This window comes from Sus scrofa, chromosome 4 (assembly GCF_054392235.1).
Source record: "Sus scrofa isolate SSC_HxYL_T2T_F1_AM1 chromosome 4, Sscrofa_HxYL_maternal_Yorkshire_Landrace_v2.0, whole genome shotgun sequence".
Classification (NCBI taxonomy): domain Eukaryota; kingdom Metazoa; phylum Chordata; class Mammalia; order Artiodactyla; family Suidae; genus Sus; species Sus scrofa.
In genome coordinates, this window is record NC_139386.1 from 75,697,906 (window position 1) to 75,717,019 (window position 19,114).

Here is a 19,114-nt window from a genome sequence, read left to right on the forward strand (position 1 = left end):
GAAACAACCCAAACCCTGTCATTTACATCCTTAGAGATAGAGAAGATAATATTTATAAAGCAAGAATGGGATGCTCTAAGAAAGAAGCACTAGAGACGCAAAAAAGAACTCTCAGAAATTTAAAAATATAGCAGTAATAGAAAGCTCATTAAGATACATGTGAGAAAATAGAAAATATAATTAAAAATAGGACAATAGGAGGAAAAGGTTGAGAGATGCAATATCCAAATAACAGGAGTTTCCAAAGAAACAACAAAAAGCCCAAAGTAATTTAATAGAATTTCTCAGAGTTCAAGAACAAGTTTCCATATGAAAGATCCTCCTCTCCAACCAAAGGCTTATTATGGAAATTACCATAATAAGCTACTTCATTATGACAGTTTAGAACACTGGCCATTCTTCTTTTTCTTTCTTTTTTTTTTTTTTTTTTTTTTTTTTGTCTTTTGTCTTTTTAGGGACACACCCGAGGCATATGGAGGTTCCCAGGCTAGGGGTCCATTTGGAGCTGTTGCTGCCAGCCTACACCACAGCCACAGCAATGCAGGATCCAAGCTGCATCTGTGACCTACACCACAATTCACAGCAACACCGGATCCTTAACCCACTGAGTGAGGTCAGGGATCGAACCCGCAACCTCATGGTTCCTAGTAGGATTCATTTCTGATGTGTCAGACAGGAACTCCTCTTTTCTTTTTTTAGGAGGGGAATTCTATAAATACACAAAGGATGTAGAATCACAGTGCCATTGGAGTTCATTCATGTTGTCACAAATGACAGGAATTCCTTCTCTCTCTTTTTTTTTTTTAAGGATAAATGGTATTCTGTTACCTCCATAACTATCTATCTATCTATCTATCTATCTATCTATCTATCTATCTATCTATCTATTTATCTATCTATCGAAAGAGATATATATCTCCTTACTTCTTTCACCCTGTTTCACGGGAATCTGCTAGAGAAAGTGCTTTACCATAATAAAGACTAAACAAAACTATTGCATTTGGAGTGGACGGGCAATAAGATCCTGTTGTATAGCACAGGGAACTCCATCTAGTCACTTGTGATAGAAGATGATTAAGGATAATGTGAGAAAAAGAGTACATATATATGTATAACTGGGACACTCTGCTGTACAGCAGAAATTGACAGAACATTTTAAATCAACTATAATAGAAAAAATAAAAACCTTAAAAAAATTTTAAAGTTTTTAAAAGAGTAAACAAAAATGTAACAGACATTTAAATAACAGGAGAGTCCATATAGAACAAAGATTAAAAAAAAAATCCAAACACCCAAAATGATGATTGAGAGGGCTCTTCATGTGACGGCAGAAGATAGCACCCAAGCTGGAGGGCTCTGTGAGAGATGTCTCCAAGTTAAATTTGATAAAAAAAAAAAAAAAACAATGTGTGTAACTGTATTGAGGAATTTACACTATGGAGGAAAGGTGGAGAGTTAGACACATGCACACATATATTTCTCTATGTAAATTAATCAGCAAAAAGATAACATAAGAATGGAAAGTGAGTATACTACATGGCTCATTTATGAATAGTTCTTATATAATGATGTAAAACTGAATACTGATCCATCCAAAAGTTATGATTTATTTATATTTGGTAAAGGGCAGGAGGTAATTAAGAGGGTGGAGATGGGACTGAGCGGTGGTCAGGGATAATGAAAAATACTAAATCTTCTATTTTTTGGTGATTTTAAATTGCTACCTGCATAAAGCCAAAAAAATCAACCAGAGGCTTAAGGATGTTATTGAGTTATTTGTAAATAAATACCAAAAGAAACAATTAGAAGAATTTAAACTGTTTCTTTGGGAGAGCAGGAATTGGCAGTGGGGGTCAGGCAAGAGATTAATATTTTTCAATGTTGTTGAACTAGTTGATTGTTAAATTATATGAATGTATAACTTTGAAAAAAATTAAAATAAGAAACCATAATAGCCATTATGTAGTTCATAAAAGGTTTTATAGTTCTTGACTGAAAGCTAACACATTTATTAATGCTAAATGAAGCATTGCATAGACCATTTGTTGCCTTTTGTTTTGAATAAGATTGAATGACACATACAACTCACATTAGAATGTTTATTTCAAAAAAAAGTGGAAAAAAGGCACCTAGGTTACTTAATGTCTTTGTGATTGATCAAAAGAAAATTCCTTTGAATCTTAAGATCTGCTCATAATATACCTCACATTTTGGTGATTTATAGGAAGAGTCTATGATAATTGTCCAATTTCATACAGCAGAAAAGCTGAAATAAGTGCATATACTTGTTTTCTGCCAGTTTTAAAATTGACTTTTCAGAAATTTCAGGTAAAGTCTTTAGTTTTCCTTCAGTTTGAGATATTATATTTTGCTGTTTCCATAACTTTGTCTTTGATGATTCAATTATTCCTATTGAGTTATCATTCAAGAAATTAATTCTTCAGGATGTTGCATTTGTAAAGTGATATTGCTAATTTTGCACTCAAATTCAAAAGGAATTAGTGATAGGTTTGGATGGTTCCAGAACCAGTGTAAGAATGACCTTCATGTTTCAGGGCAGAAGCCCAGGAATCAGCAGGTAAAACAAGAAGCCCTACTAATATCATTTGCTAAACATCCAAATACCATTTGCTCCTGCCTCTCAGAAGCCCCACACAGTCTAGGTGTTTGGAGGATAGTGAAAGTAGATAGACATCTAATATGTGTGACAGTGTAAGGGAAAATGAAAGGAGAGTATGGGAGCAAAGTGGTCAGGGAGATGCTGTTGTATATTTCATTACCTGCTTAAATAGACATGTATCAAGATAGCCAACAAGCACATGAAATAATGCCCAACATCACTGATTATTAGAGAAATGCAAGTCAAAACTACTATGAGTACCACCTCACACTTGTCAGATTGGCCATCATTAACAAGTCCACAAATAACAAATGCTGGAGAGGGTGTGGAGAAAAGGGTACCCTCCTACACTGTTGGTGGGAATGTAAATTGGTACAACCACTATGGAAAACAGTATGGAGGTACCTTAGAAACCTAAATATAGAACTACATATGACCCAGCAATCCCACTCTTGGGCATATATATCCAGATAAAACTTTCCTTGAGAAAGACACGCACTTGAATGTGCATTGCAGCACTATTCACGATAGCTAAGACATGGAAATAACCTAAATGTCCATCCACAGATGAATGGATTAAGAAGATGTGGTATATACATACAATGGAATACTACTCAGCCCTAAAAAAGAATGAATAATGCCATTTGCAGCAACATGGATGGAACTAGAGATTCTCTTACTAAGTGAAGTGAGTCAGAAAGAGAAAGCCAAATACCATATGATATCACATATCTGGAATCTAATATATGGCACAAACAAACCTTTTCACAGAAAAGAAACTCATGGACTTGCAGAACATACTTGAGGTTTCTAAGGAGGAGGGGGAGGAAGTGAAATGGACTGGGAATTTAGGATTAATAGATGCAAACTATTGCCTTTGGAATGGATAAGCAATGAGATCCGGCTGTATAGTACTGGGAATTATATCTAGTCACTTATGATGGAGCATGATAATGTGAGAAAAAGAATGTATATATGTATGTGTGACTGGGTCACCTTACTGTAAAGTAGAAAATTGACAGAATACTGTAAACCAGCTATGATGGAAAAAATAAAAATCATTAAAAAAAATAAACAGAAAATAAATAAATAAATAAATAAATAAACAGTATCAGTTCCTCAATATTAGTGTAAGTACAGATCCTTCAGGACTCAAGGTAGTAGGAAAACTGTAGAAAATATGCTATGCAATGCAGAGGAATATGGTGATGGCCCAAGAATACAGAAATCAACAGTAATTTTAAGGAGACCACAGAGACTGAAATTATATTTAGTGATTTGGGATATCTGAAATTTGTCACTAATAGAAAAATCCTCCTAAAACAGGAACTCCAATGGAATCAGTTTTTTGGCTGAATGTGAATGCAGTAATGTGAGTTTTATGGCAACACAAACTCTGAAACCACTTTCTCTTGGAACTCTTTTTAAGATTTATTTTCTAGGAAAAAAAAAGACCATAAAACTACTTCAGAATAAGAACTACCTTTCCCAATGACATATTTAGGGATCGAGCCAGACCTACAATTTTCTGAAGTTCTTCAAAGCTGCTTTCCTGATCCTTCTTGCTGTGCTCTGACACCTGCTTTTGTCAGTGGAAGTAGCTCCTGGCAGAGATGCTGGACTCAGGGAGGCTGTGCTATAATCACAGTTGCCATCAATACAAGGTACAGCTCTGTCCTTGAACTTGGCTTCTCTGAGGTTGTGTCAAAAAGTGAAAATTATCCTGCACTTGTGCACATGCAGTATTGAGCAAGAGGATCTTTCAAAAGCAACCTGATCAAAGTGCCCCAGAAAGCAGATATCAACTCTAAAGTCACCAGCTCCACTTCAGGGCCACTAGACTCTCGCAAGTTTTCAAACAGGACTTATCTTCTGAGATTCCTAAGAAAGTCATAATAACCATCATCCCTCAGTATCCAAGGGGGATTGGTTCCAGGACCCAGCCTGCAGGATCATGTAGTACTGTAGTATTTATTGAGAAAAAAAAATATCCATGTATAAGTGGACCCGTACAGCTCCAGCCCATGTGGTTGAAGGGTCAACTGTAGTCTCCATGAAACTACCCGCTACTGCTCAAAGGAACTACTGATTGAGAGCTGCTGGGTGAAAAATATAAATGAAGGAAACTGATTACAACATTGCTGGATATAATAAGATGTGATTAGGCAGAAGTGTCCAGGAGTAATGAAGCCAAATGAAGAAAAGAATGATTCTTCTTGGAAGTGAGACTGGAAAATTTCTTTTTAGTTAAAGCCATTTTATCACTTGCGGCATCTTAGAAAGATGCTGAGCACTTCATAGCAGGGGCAGCACCAAGGCTGAGATGCTTTAGAACCCCAAGAACTTCTGTTGGTTTCCTCTTCTACCACCATAAACAGAGAACTACATAAGTGGCGAAAAATTATATAAAATATAAACAAAGGCATCTTTTTGAAAAACACTGCCAGTATACTCCAGGTAAGATCAGTGCATTTACTTGATAATCAGAACTCCAAAAAAAATTCCTTATCTCTTCCATCTGACTAGATTGCTATCCTCAGGCCCCACCTATATAGAGATTCTGGAGCACTCCCTGCTTGGTTAAACAACAACCAATTACAGAATGAGTTCCTTCTAAGTCTGACTGCCAGGACATATCAGCATTAATTTTTTTTATTAAAGTATAAAGTATACAGTTTCTGCTGTACAGAAAACTGGCCCAGTCATACACATATATACATGTTTTTCTCATATTATCTTCTATCATGTTCTATCACAAGAACAAAAAATCCACGTATAAGTGGACCCGTACAGTTCCAGCCCATGTGGTTGAAGGGTCAACTATAGTCTCCATGAAAATCCCCTGTGCTATACAGCAGGACCTCATTGCTTATCCACTCTAAATGTAATGGTTTGCAGCTACTAACCCCAAACTCCCAGTCCATCCCACTTCCTCCTCCCACTTTGGCAACCACAAGTCTGCCCTCCACATCTGTGAGTCTGTTTCTAGGTAGATAGGTTCAACTGTGACATATTTTAGATTTCACATGTAAGTGATATTATATGGTATTTGTCTTTCTCTTTTCTAACTTACCTCGCTTAGTATGAGAATCTCAAGTTGCATCCATGTTGCTGCAAATGGCATTAGTTCTTTTATGGATGACTAGCATTCCATTGTGTATAGGTAACACATCTTCTTAATCCATTCATCCATCGATGGACATTTAGGTTGTTTCCATGCCTTGGCTTTTGTGAATACTGCTGCAATGAACATAGGGGTGCACTTTATCTTTTTTAATGAAAGCTTTTTTCTGGATATATGTCCAGGAATGGGATTTCTGGATCATGTGGTAGTTCTACATTTAGTTTTCTCCATACCATTTTCCATGGTGGTTGTAGCAATTAACATTCCCGCCGGGAGTTCCCGTCGTGGCACAGTGGTTAACGAATCCGACTAGGAACCATGAGGTTTTGGGTTTGATCCCTGCCCTTGCTCAGTGGGTTAATGATCCGGCATTGCCGTGAGCTGTGGTGTAGGTTGCAGACGCGGCTCGGATCCCGCTTTGCTGTGGCTCTGGTGTAGGCTGGCAGCTACAGCTCCAATTGGACCCCTAGCCTGGGAACCTCCATATGCCGCGGGAGCGGCCCAAGAAATAGCAAAAACAAAAACAACAACAACAAAAAAAACATTCCCACCAACAGTGAAGAAGGGTACCCTTTTCTCCATACCCTCTCCAGTATTTGTTATTTGGAATCACATCTTGTCTTCTTTAAAAATGCGCCCTACCCGGAATTTATTCTAAAGTAAAGGCATACAGTTACAACTCATCGTTCCTTTCTCTTTCCTGAAATGCGGCAATGCTCATCGCAAAGCCTGGCTTTTTGAGGATATGCGGCCATGTCTGCATGTTCTTGCCCCCAAATGAGATCAGCATTCCTTTCTGATGATTAGTGCTGTCATTTGGATCTTCTTTCTCATGGAAAGGCGGAACTCAGCAATACCAAACTGAGACCACAGATCACAATCCTTCCTCCATGAGTGTTGGGAATATTATTGGAATGAAGGCTGAAAATGGTTTGGATGGTATACAAAAATCTCCTTGGAGTTCCCGACGTGGCAAAGTGGTTAACGAATAAAACTGGGAATCATGAGGTTGCAGGATTGATCCCTGGCCTCGCTCAGTGGGTTAAGGATCCGGTGTTGCCGTGAGCTGTGGTGTAGGTCGCAGACGCAGCTCGGATCCCACGTTGCTGTGGCTGTGGCGTAGGATGGCAGCAACAGCTCTGATTAGACCCCTAGCCTGGGAACCTCCATATGCCGAGGGAGCAGCCCTAGAAAAGGCAAAAAGACAAAAAAAAAAAAAAAAAAAAAAAAGAAAAACAACAAAAAAACAACTCCTTAAGTTTGGGAGAAATGAAATGAATGGAAGTTTATTGACTGTATTCTAGCATCACTTCAGAGAATCTGAGCAAGTTAGCTCTCTAAACTCTGGTTCATTTGTCTAAAGAATTGAATTCAGGAGACAAGAAAAAGCAGCAACAATTTCAAGAGGGCCTTATAGACTCTTTCAGAGACAGTTTCATGGCCACAGAACCTGTTCCTGTCATGTTTCCCCAATCCTTTCCAGATGTGTCCATGCAGCCACCACTTAGAACATCCAGGAAACACTCACTGCTGCTCTAATGGTCCCCTTATCCAATTTCTACAGAGAATACGCTAAAAGCAAATGCAACTCTGTAAATCCAGTTTATTAGGTTCTGTAAAAGGACATATATTAACATTATTGTTAAAGTAATGCTTGACGTGTACATAATAGGTGTTTAATAACTGCTCAGTATATTTATGCCTTAAGAGTATGTTTTTTCCAAAGGTGATAGAGAAAGCAACTGGACCATGTCACCCTTCTCTCCTTCAGCTAGAGACCTGGCACCATGGGCATTTGAAGACTTGCTTTCTGAGGGCATTATAGTGATAAAATTTTTTTTAATGCATTTTACTCTTAAACATGTTATAAACATTCTTTATCATGTCCCAAATGGCTCTACTTCCAGTCATGCTCCAAAAATACTTAGGAATATTTTCCTGAAAATTTGAATGCATGTCCAAGAGAACTTAAAGATATAGAGGGATAGATAGAAAGATGTAGATATAGATTTACAGATTCATATATATGTGCATGTCTATTATATAAATAGAATATAAATATGTACTTACACATATGACATATATCATATGGGATGTATATGACTAAGGCAGCACTTACACTGGGACATATGCTCCTAGAACTTCAATATGATGAGCAGTACACAGATTCATCTCAGTGCTCATCTGTTAGCTCTGTCAGTTTTGGATGCAAGGAGGAATCACTTAGTGTTAACTGAATGATAGTAATGACTCCATAAAGACAGTCCAATTCCAAGTTTTATAAATAATGCTACTCATAAACAAAGTGTGCACACAAATCGACTTGAATTTCAATATACATCTGCAATGAGTAGAATGTTATTTGTCTAGCTGTGTTTCACAAGAAGCTGCTTATGCATCCTTCCTTTGGGACCATTCCGTGGTACTTTCAGAAAATCAGAAAACATACAAAGAAAGAAACAACAAGGGGAATGTTATTACATCTCTGCTGTGAAAAAAGAAGCATTTCTCTGACAGGGAGTGATGGCTACATGGAAGCAGAAAAGCAGAGATATCTGTTAGACCAGTGGTTCTCAAAGTGTGGTCCAGGAGCCGCAGCCTCAACAAATGCAAATACCTCTGACTTCTGTTAGAAATAGAAATGCCTGAACCCCACCGCAGCACCCTGTTTTAGCAAGCCCTCCAGGTAATTCTCACACATGCTACACTGTGCTGGGCTACCAGTGATAAGACACAGCTGATGACTTTATTTTTTTTTTACGGCTGCATCTGCAGCATATGAAAGTTCCCAGGCTAGGGGTCAAATAGGAGCTGCAGCTGCAGACCTACGGCACAACTACGGCAACACCGGATCTGAGCCACACCTGCAAATTATGCTGCAGCTTGCAACGCTGGGTCCTTAACCCACTGGGAGCAAGGCCAGGGATCTGAACCCACATCCTCACAGACACTGTCTCAAGTTCTCAACCCGGTGAGCCACAACAGGAACTCCCAGCTGATGACTTTACCAGTTCACATGTGAGACTCATCCTGTATTAGTTTTGGGGATGAAAAATGCATTTAATTATGATCAAAGTGACATAATTTTCAACTACTAAATGAAGTGTGGGTGTGGGTGATTTCACAATTCAGCAATGTCCCCACGGCAAGAGAGAAGTTGCACTACAGAGTCCGGCCAGAGGGGGAGACGTCTTATTTATTAGTGTCCCTGCTGGCTGGTCTTTTCTTCAAAGGGGTGCTGTGTTCCAGCCTGATTCTCACTAACCTTCAAAGGAGGCAACTCCTCCCATATATAGCTGCTGTTTAGTTGGAAGCCAGGCTCCCTGAGCACACAAATCTGAAGACATGTATTGGAATCAGCCTACTAAGGGGAAGAAGAGCTTTCATTTCATGACCATAGTACTTAATAAAGAGTGGCAGATCCATGGCAAGAAAATCATCAGAGAATAAAGAGAGCCACAGGAAACTCAGTAGCTGGGTGAAGCTCAGCCCACCTTTCTCATTTTCATGAAGTTGCCGTGGTGATGGTGCTGCATCTAAAGGCAGAGAGGATCACCGCCGAGGGACCAGCAGGTCCTCTGTGGCTCCCTCATTCCCCACAGTGCCCTTGCTCTCAGTTTCAATCTGCTTCCTTTCTTTCATGTCTAAATCCTTGCAAACTTGGATGATATCACAGAATAACTATGATCATAACTTTGTTTTCTGTAATTCCATGGCGGAGGAGTTCTGTTCACCCAGAGAGAAAGACTTTAAAAATCCAGGCATGACGACCATGCCGGGGAACATAAGGTGAACTACCAACTTACACACCTGTGGGACTTTTTCTCTCTAGATGGGTAATGATCAAGGTCTCAAGGAAAAGGGGGAACTTAAAAAGTTTAAGAAGCTCCAGAAAGACCACCTGCATTGTAAAGAAGCAGAGGAGGGAGGGAGATTTTACTGAGGTTTCAAAGTGGAGAAACTGTCTCTCAAGGGTAATGATGCTCCTCAGAGAATGGTCCTCCCCACCCAAGCATCCTGGAGCACTGGTTTGGGAGGTGGGATCTGAAGATGACCACATAAAGGTCCCCCAGTCCTGGGGTTAAGGAGGCTCAAAGCCAAATAATAAAAGAAAATTTTGTTTTGTTTTGTTTTTTTGGTGTCACCATATGGAATCCCAATCTCGTTCCTCCAACTTGTTCCACTGCAGCTGGGCCATGTACAAGATACTCTCCCAAAGGCATCAGTTGTTTACAGTTTTAGTTATTAATGGTTAAAATTCCATCTTTTTTAAAAAATTTATTTATTTATTTATTTATTTATTTTTTAAGGTCTGCACCCTGAGGCATATGGAAGTTCCCAAGCTAGGGGTTGAACTGGAGCTGCTGCTGCCAGCCTACACCACAGCCACAGTGACACAGGATCTGAGCCACTTCTGTGAGTGACCTACACCACAGCTCATGGCAACGCTGGATCCTTAACCCACTGAGCGATGCCAGGGATCAAACCTGAATCCTCATGGATACTAGTCGGGTTGTTACCACTAAGCTATGACGGGAACTCATAGAGTTCCATCTTTTTACATTTTTTTTCCCTTGAGATAATCACACTTTAACAGGGTGTTTGTTTGTTTGTTTGTTTATCTTTTGTCCTTTTAAGGCTGTACCTGAGGCATATGGAGGTTCCCAGGCTAGGGGTCTAATCGGAGCTGTTGCTTCTGGCCTACACCACAGCCACAGCAACACAGGATCCAAGCCATGTCTGCTACCTACACCACAGCTTATGGCAACACCAGATCCTTAACCCACTGAGCAAGGCCAGGGATTGAACCTGGCCTTGGTCCCTAGTCAGATTTGTTTCCGCTGCACCACGAAGGGAACTCCCAGGGTATTTATTTAAATTCACATTATTGGAGTTCTCTTCGCGGCTTAGCAGTTAATGAATCTGACTAGGATCCATGAAGATGTGGGTTCGATACCTGGCCTAGCTCAGTGGGTTAAGGATCCAGCATTGCCATGAGCTGTGGGGTAGGTCGCAGATGCGCTTAGATCCTGCACTGCTGTGGCTGTGGTGTAGGCTGGTAGCTGTAGCTCCAACTGGACCCCTAGCCTGGGAACCTCCATATGCCGTGAGTGAGGCCTTCAAAAGGCAAAAGGCAAAAAAAGTCATTATTTTCTGGGGAGCCTTTCCTGATCTAACTCTGTGTTATAGCTCCCTTGCCAAACATCCTTTTTATTTCCTCTGTGGTACATTTCATCATCCCCAAAATTATATCTTTAAAAAATTTTTCATTATGATTGATTTACAATGTCTGTCAATTTCTGCTCTACAGCAAAGTAACCCAGTCATATATAGATATACATTCTTTTTCTCACATTATCCTCCATCATGCTCCATCACAAATGATTAGATATATAGTTCCCTGTGCTATACAGCAGGATCTCATTGCTTATCCACTCCAAATGCAAGAGTTTTCATCTACTAACCCCAGACTCCCAATCCATCCCACTCCCTCTGCTCCCCCCAGCAAACACGAGTCTGTCCCACATGCCCATGATCTTTTCTGTTTTGTAGATAGATCATTTGTGCCATATTTTAGACTCCACATATAAGTGATATCATATAGTATCTGTCTTTCTCATTCTGACTTACTTCACTCAGTATGAGAACCTCTAGTTCCATCCATGTTTCTGCAAATGGCATTATCTGTCCTTTTAATGGCTGAGTAGTATTCCATGGTATAGTGCCACATCTTCCTAATCCATTCATCCATGGATGGACATTTAGGTTGTTTCCATGTCTTGGCTATTGTGAATAGTGCTGTGATGAACATACAGGTGCATGTATCTTTTTCAACGAAACTATTATCTGGATATATGCCCAGGAGTGTGATTGCTGGGTCATATGATAGTTCTATATTTAGTTTTCTGAGGTATTTCCATACTGTTTTCCACAGTGGTTGTACCAAAAATTATATGTTTTATGTATCTATTTATTTTCTATCTCCCCCACTAGAACATCAGAGATTTTTTTGTTTGTTTGGCCAACTGTTGTTACTGCAGTGCCCAGGAGAGTGAGTGACACAGAGCATACACTGAAAGATTCTTCAGAAGAATGAAGAAATGAATATTCTAGGATGTGATACCTCCTAGAACCTGAACACTGACTCACCTGTGCTGGAATGTAAATCATCAGACCCCACAGCGATATGGGGTGTGGAGTAGAATTTTTCAAACCCAACTCCTCAAATCTCAGTACCTCCTCCATCAATTTGGACACTGGACATAGGATGAGGAGGAGACTCTAGAAGCTGCCAGGGAGAGCTGCTGTCACAGTCTGAGGCTACTCTAATATATTTTTCTCATTGAATAGAACTCAAAGTCAGAGCCAGATCACCAAGCAATTACGACCATACTGACTTCTAATAGAACTCACATACCCAAGTATTTCGAATATGGTCTTCATCCAGTGATGCTGAAATGCTGACACAAACAAACACACTACAAAGCTATGTATCATCACAAAACCAAAGCAAAATGCTGAGCCTGTCAGGGACACTAATTCTTAAAGAGATTAGCTTCCTAGCTCTAGGAAAACATGGATAATTATAGCATCATGTTCATTATGCTGTAGCTAGCAAAGCACACATTCATTATAATGCAATTTTCCCCCCTCAGGGCTTCAGCACAAATAGAGATGTCATACTTCAGCCTGGATCATGAAAGCACGGAGCCTCAGTCTGGGGGATGAAGCAGGGTTTGCTCAGCAGAACCAGGTCGCAGCCTTGATGTGGGTGAGGGGCTTTGTTTCTCTGCCAGTACCTGGAGTCCCTTCCTGGTACCACGAGGCTGGCCTTCACCTTCAGTGCACAGTCGTCATCAGAGTGACAACAAGGTACACGTGAACAATCATCTCATTTCTCACGGATGTCACTGACCAACAAGAGTTGGATAGAGCACCTGGCCAAGCTGAGCCGGGTTCACAAAAGAAAGCATCAGACCAGGAGCTTTAAGCAGAGAACAGATGCCAAAAATAGAAGAACATGTCCATCAGGGCTCACGGTAAACTCTAAATGACGGTGTTTCTCCAGACACACTGAGGAGAGGTGCATGAAGTCCTGCTTCGTTACTGTCACCTCAGGATGACACTTGGCAGGAAGCCTGGCACGTGGCGCTGACCCGGACCTCAGGAGGGAGCATGATTTTGTGAACTCTCGTCTCTTCCCCCCCATCCCACCCCAGGAAGGCAGGCAGCAGTACAATGCCCAGCAGTTCAGGGTCTGCCTGTTTCCCTGCTGGCTGCCAGCTCCTCTCTCATCAGACCAGGCACCATCTGAACAGGGTGTTTGGAGGAAAATGCCACCAGCCAGTTTCTAACTTCAGCTCATCTGTAGGTCAATGCATCTTGAACTACCTGGTGGGTCCTTGTGTCCCTTCACTCAGAAAAAGTGATAAACTACCCACTCAGTGTCAGTGGGCTGAGGATCCCAGAGATCATGGTCCCCATCCTTGAAGAGCCCAGTATTGTTGGGAAAACTGACTGATGACTCCATCCCTACAGTGCACAGGGAGAGTGCTGCCACCGTGATTTTAAAAATAAAAATAGGAGTTCCCATCACGGCACAGCGGAAACAAATCTGACTAGGGACCATGAAGTTGCAGGTTCGATACCTGGCCTCACTCGGTGGGTTAAGGATCTGGCATTGCCGGGAGCTATGGTGTAGATCGCAGATGTGGCTCGGATCCTGCATTGCTGTGGCTGTGACGTAGGCCAGTGGCTACAGCTCTGATGAGACCCTTAGCCTGGGAAATTCCATGTGCCGCAGGTGTGACCCTAAAAAGACAAAAAGACAATAAAAATTTAAAAATAAAAAATGAAAATAAAAGACCCAGAGGGCTGGGAGTACAAGGAGAGAGCAACTAAGACTCCTTAAGGATGGACAGCAGAAATTGGTACAGCATTGTAAACTGACTATACTTAAATTTTTTTTTTAATTAAAAAGACCCTCTAAGTATGGAAGAAAATAACTGATGTAACACGTGCATATTCATACAATGCTTCAAGGATAGATTAGTGAGTACCACCTCTGAGCCATGTTGGGCAGGTTTAGTAGAGTGTGGCATGCTGAACACAGAGGGAAGGAGATGGAAAGGGGAGAGGCATCTCGTGGTCACCACTTACTCCAAGGACACAAGAAAGCATCGGGTCTCTGGGGAGCTGTGAGTGTGGACAGGGCACTTGTCTTTTCATCCCACAGAAAGGTCATGTGCTTTAGGCTCAAGAACTGTCCACCTCTGGCTCCCTGTGACTGGTCCTCATAACTGCATCATCAGTGGGGAAGGCTGATGTGGCAGAAAGACCAAGGGTACAAATGGGACACAAACCAGGACTCTTGAAGTGTGGTTCCTTATTAAAGTGGATAGACCACTCTTAGGTAGTGACAGAATTTAAACAAAACTCATAACCAGAAAGTGTAAAGTTGAGAAAAAGTCAGAATGCAATACTGTTTGCACTGTTTTTTATGTTGAGTGGGAGGTTATTTGCAGAGGAAAACAATTTTATAAGTTGTTTTTACTAATTCCCATTTTTAATTCAAGAACAAAGAGCAGCAAAATTCATGAATAGCATCATATTCTGGTCTGAATTCACATGGGTCTCCAGACAATCGCCAAGATATCAGTTTTAAGGTCACAGGACAAAGACCTAATGCTAAAAAGTTCCTTGAGTTTGGCTTGTGATTGAGCTTAGGGTGCCTTGCTTATTTAATGGAAGTTACATATGAAGTACATTTATTAATCGAAATTTGTTGAGGACTTTGGGACTGTGAGGCGGAAAAAGAAATGGTCCCAGTGTTTGAGTCGCATTTCAGAGTCACCTCCTGTCCAGGAGGAACTGACCCTTTACAAGATGCCTAATCATTCCCTCCTCACCTGTCCCTGTCGTTCCTCTTGTTTTCAATCACAAGTTGTAGGACTTTATTGGAAGCCAGCTCAAACCTTTTTGAACATGGTGAGTAAACACATTTAATGAAAGTGAACCAGACAGGGCAATGTCAAGAGAGCAGGGCTACAGCCAAACCAAGTGAAATCTGGACTGGCTGATGTTAGAAATTGTAGAGGAAGCCACTAGCACCTCTAGAAGATGCTCTGGGACTGTCCACTTCATATGAAAATATCAAGGGCTCAGTTTAACACTTCTGATGCCAGTGCTCCTTCTGTCCATGGGTTATAACTCTTGCCAGCCCTCCAGAAAGTGATGAAAGTGTAAGAGGGTGTGTCTACTTTATTCTTATAGTAGGACGCAGAAAGGAGCAATGCGTCAGTAAGATTTGTCTAAAATAATTCCAAATTCAACTACAGAAGGCCTTAGGTTTCAGGAAATTTTTTTCCTTTTAAGTTAATTTCAAGGTTCTCATGTAAGAAGTCACTCTAGCTTGCATCCGGATTTACTTCCTTGAACAAAGGAGAAAAAGGTGGAATTACAGAAGAGGCCAAGAATTACATTCAACCCTAAGTATGCCCATGGGAGTGTGTTTAGTATGGGTCCCTCATCTATTGTAAATGAAAAGGAGAAATCATTGAGAACTGCTGGTCTAGTAGAAGGAAAATGGACCTTGCATTCGGACAGTCCTGATTCTAATTCTGCCTCTGCCACTGTGAGTTCAGTCAAGTGACTTAGCTTCTATGCTTTTCTAGCTTCTATGTTTTCTTATCTGTAAAACTGGGAAAGGGTATCTACCATTTAGTGGGATGAAATGATATGAAGTGTAAGTGCCCAATATATGACTTATTTCCTCTTCTTTTCTGAAGTGTTCTGAACAATGCCTATGTAAACTAGGAAGTTTTTGGTCACAATAACGGAAAAGTCAATTTAAACTGGTGTAGACCATACAGAATGTACTGGTCTCATAACTGAAGAATGATGTCAGTCGGGCTTCATGGATGTTGTTATTTATTGTCCAGGAGGGTCACCAGAAACCTGAACTTGGCACCCCTCAAATCTGCCTTTAATAGAACCTAATAACTTTCTATTATTAGATGGTTATCTATAGCTCATAGGAGGATGAACTTCAGGGAGGGAAGGCAGAAGGTAGGGAGAGAGAGAGAGATGGAGGTGGGGAGGGAGGGGGAGATGAGATATGAGCTATTGTGAGAGAAGATTTTATCTTCTAAGAATGGAGAGAAGTCATGTCATAGATCAGGGTCCACCCACTTTGACCCACTTCTTGGACTGGAAGCTTGGGCATCAAGGACAGTGTTTATCTTCCTTTTAGAATTCTTCCAGTTGTTTACTTCTTTTCATAAATCATACAGATAGCTACAATGGCCAAGATAGAACTAAATATATTTTCCTCACTAAAACACACATATACCTACTTATGCCCAAAAAACTCTATCAGACCCTTCATAAACAACCAATTTCATATTGATATCATCAAGTCAAATCTCAGACTGAGCAAGAATCTTGAGCATTCATTATACTCTTGACATTTCTGAAGCATTTTAATACAGAAAGCATGAACACTTCTGATTAATGTTTATTATTGGGTCCTGACTGGCTTGGAGAGGTACACATCCTAATACATTTTCTAAAACATTAGTTCTTAACCTGTCCATGTCATGTACCAAAGAGCAAATATTCCTCACATCTGGAACAGGAGAAAGAAAACTGAGGATCAGTGAATTAACTCCCAAATATATAGTCAAAGATTTGCTAATTACATAGGGACCGTATGTCCTGAAACTTCCAGAACATAAATTCAAAAACCTTACCTTGCTGTTCCAAATGGGATGTTCCGTCCCATTACTATTGGGTAAAGATACCATCTGGTCAAATGTATGCACTGAGGAACATTACAAGGAAAGGTTTGATGAAATTCTCTACTATAGCTGACAGGGAAAAATGCTCTTGTAGTTGTTGTCCACTGTATTACATAATGACACCTCTGAAGATACTAGGGAAAAGATTCCTTTGTGGAGACTGTACTTCTTGACATCTGGTTTTAAACTTATCCTCCATTTCCTGCAAGTTTTATAACTGCTGATATTCTCCTCTTTCCTTTGACCATTGGAAGCTATGACCACATAACCAAGCATGGACCCACCCACCACTGGCTACACTGCAAAACAAAGCAGCAGAATAAACTTGTTCTTGGCACTGTTTTCTTTTCCTACTCATGTCCTCGCTCCAATCAAATCTTCCAACAAGTTTATTTCACATAGTGATAATACTAGTATTTTCATAAGATGCCTCAAATCCCTTTTGGAAGGAAGTGAGGCATCTAAGAATAATTGAGAAAGGAAACAAAGAAAAGGTGAGTAAATGAATCTTTATCACCAGCTTTGAGTGCAATCTCAATCAGACTTGCTCTTGAAACCACCTTCTGGATATTTTCCAGTTAAATGACCTACAATTAACTCAAAACCTAAAATAAAACCTATCATCTTCCTCACAAAATCATCCCCTCCTTCTGATATACCATCCAAATATTTTATTGATTACTTTTCATGATAAAAGTAATTCTTCATATTATTAACGGTAGGGGGTGGGAAAGGGGGATTCCACCTCCATAATCTCTATCAACCTCCTCACAAGGCACCTATAGGTATTGTTATTTGATACTTGTGGTGAGACATGCTTCTTTGAAAACTCCATCTTATCCTTCTTTACTTTATCCCATCTTCATTCTTTACTTTATCCAATCTTCCTGCTTGGAAAAACAGTCACAGTGCTGGTAAATGACTTAAGCTTAAGAAATGTGCCTAAAGGTCAGAGTAAAAGCTTAACCTTTTACCAGCTAAGCTGGCTTTTAATATAGTAAAAAACATATAATAGTAAACAAACCCTATATCATCCACCCAAAGCCACTCCTCACTTAATCTCATCTAAAGAGCACAATAAAAGCGTGAGGTTTCTTGAGGCAGTGTTCTTGGTCCCTGAGACCTTGAGTCCCCTGGTTCCCACCTTTACTTAAGATAAATGTCTCTGTGTCTTGTTTTATATTAACTTTCTTCCTTAAGTTCCACAGCACCCTTCTTCAGCCCCATCCTGCTGAGCTGGTCTTGGCAATACATAAATTTGATTTTTTTTTTCAATCTCATTCCAAATTGGATAATAGACTGTTTGGCATGCATTTGAAGTGTCTAGCTGTCTCATGGACCCTCAGCTCAGTGCTAGGAATACAAAACGAAAGGGACACAAACCCTGCCCTCTAAGAAGTTTAAGCAGGCCAGGTACCACCTTTGATTCTGTTTAGGCTGCACGCCCAACATATGGAAGATCCTGGGGCCAGGATTGAATCCAAGTTACAGCTGCAACCTACGCCACAGCTGCAGCAACAACTTAGCCCATATCACTGGGCCAGGGACTGAGCCCTTGCCACCACAGAGACAATGCCTGATCCTTAACCTGCTGTGCCACAGCAGGAACTCCCACCTTTGATTCTTTTATTTCCTCACTCTACATATTTCATCACCAAACAATCACTTCTTCTTCTGCATTGTCCCATGGGGCCCCTCTTCTAATCTTGCTCAGTCATCACTGCTAACAGCTCCTTCACCTCATTCTTGGACCACTGTGATTGCTTCCTCACTTATTTCTCTAAAGCTTAGCCCCCAATCCTGTCATCTTTCTTGCTTCCCACTATTCTCCACATACATCTTGGCCAGCTCTCTCCTGCTTCAGATGGCTCCATTTCCCCCATCTTCAGGTGCAATGGACCACAAGCAACAGTTCAAACACTACCTCTCCTCCCCTCATGGTAACCCCTGCCATGCCCCATGGCTCCTATCACATGGCAGGACCATACCTCCTGCTTCAGAGAGAAGGGAGAAGCCTCAGGTTCCTGTTACCCACATCTTCCCCCACCCACCCCACGCAGCATGTCTGCTACTCTCATCTCCCCATTCTTCATCCTTTCCTCTCAGCTGGGACTAAAATGTGCTTCTCCATCCTCCCCGAATCCCTGTCTGTCTGGATAACCTGTGCTTTGGCACAGGCCACTTGGGCAACCCTGACAGACAGAAGGAAGAGCACTGCTAGATTCCTACTGGAGAAGGGAACAGAGAAACGGGTCAATACAACCACTGGGGTCACACCTACAACAGGAGCATGTTTCCTGTGGGCAACCATCTAGGGTGAAGACCTGAAGAACAAACCCCACTTAAATAGAGAGATTTGCTTAAAGAAGTCTTAAAATCACTTAGGTCAAGTTTAGAAGTAAACTAGATGTAATCAAATTTTTACTAGAGAAAATCTGGGCTGGAAAACAGATTAAATACAACTTTCAATGATTTAAATGGTCAATGATGGAGGAACGCTTCCAATGAAATGTTTGATATAAGTCTCTTTGATTAGCCCCCAGTCCTATCCCATTCCAAAGAGGAGCAAGA

General features: G+C 40.8%; 1 protein-coding gene across 4 annotated transcripts in view; it reads right to left on the reverse strand.

The window, feature by feature from the left end:
* The window catches only part of NKAIN3 (sodium/potassium transporting ATPase interacting 3), a 571,670-nt gene that overhangs the window by 311,829 nt on the left and 240,727 nt on the right, over window positions 1–19,114 (reverse strand). Inside the window, exon 1 of one of the 4 annotated variants that reach the window (XM_085022309.1) lies at window positions 5,694–5,855. The exons of the other annotated variants lie outside the window; for them this stretch is intronic. Within the exon in view, the coding sequence (XP_084878435.1) occupies window positions 5,694–5,744 (51 nt within the window). The 5' untranslated portion in view covers window positions 5,745–5,855. Of the gene's footprint in view, window positions 1–5,693; window positions 5,856–19,114 lie in introns of those variants that run through there. 4 annotated transcript variants of the gene reach the window in all.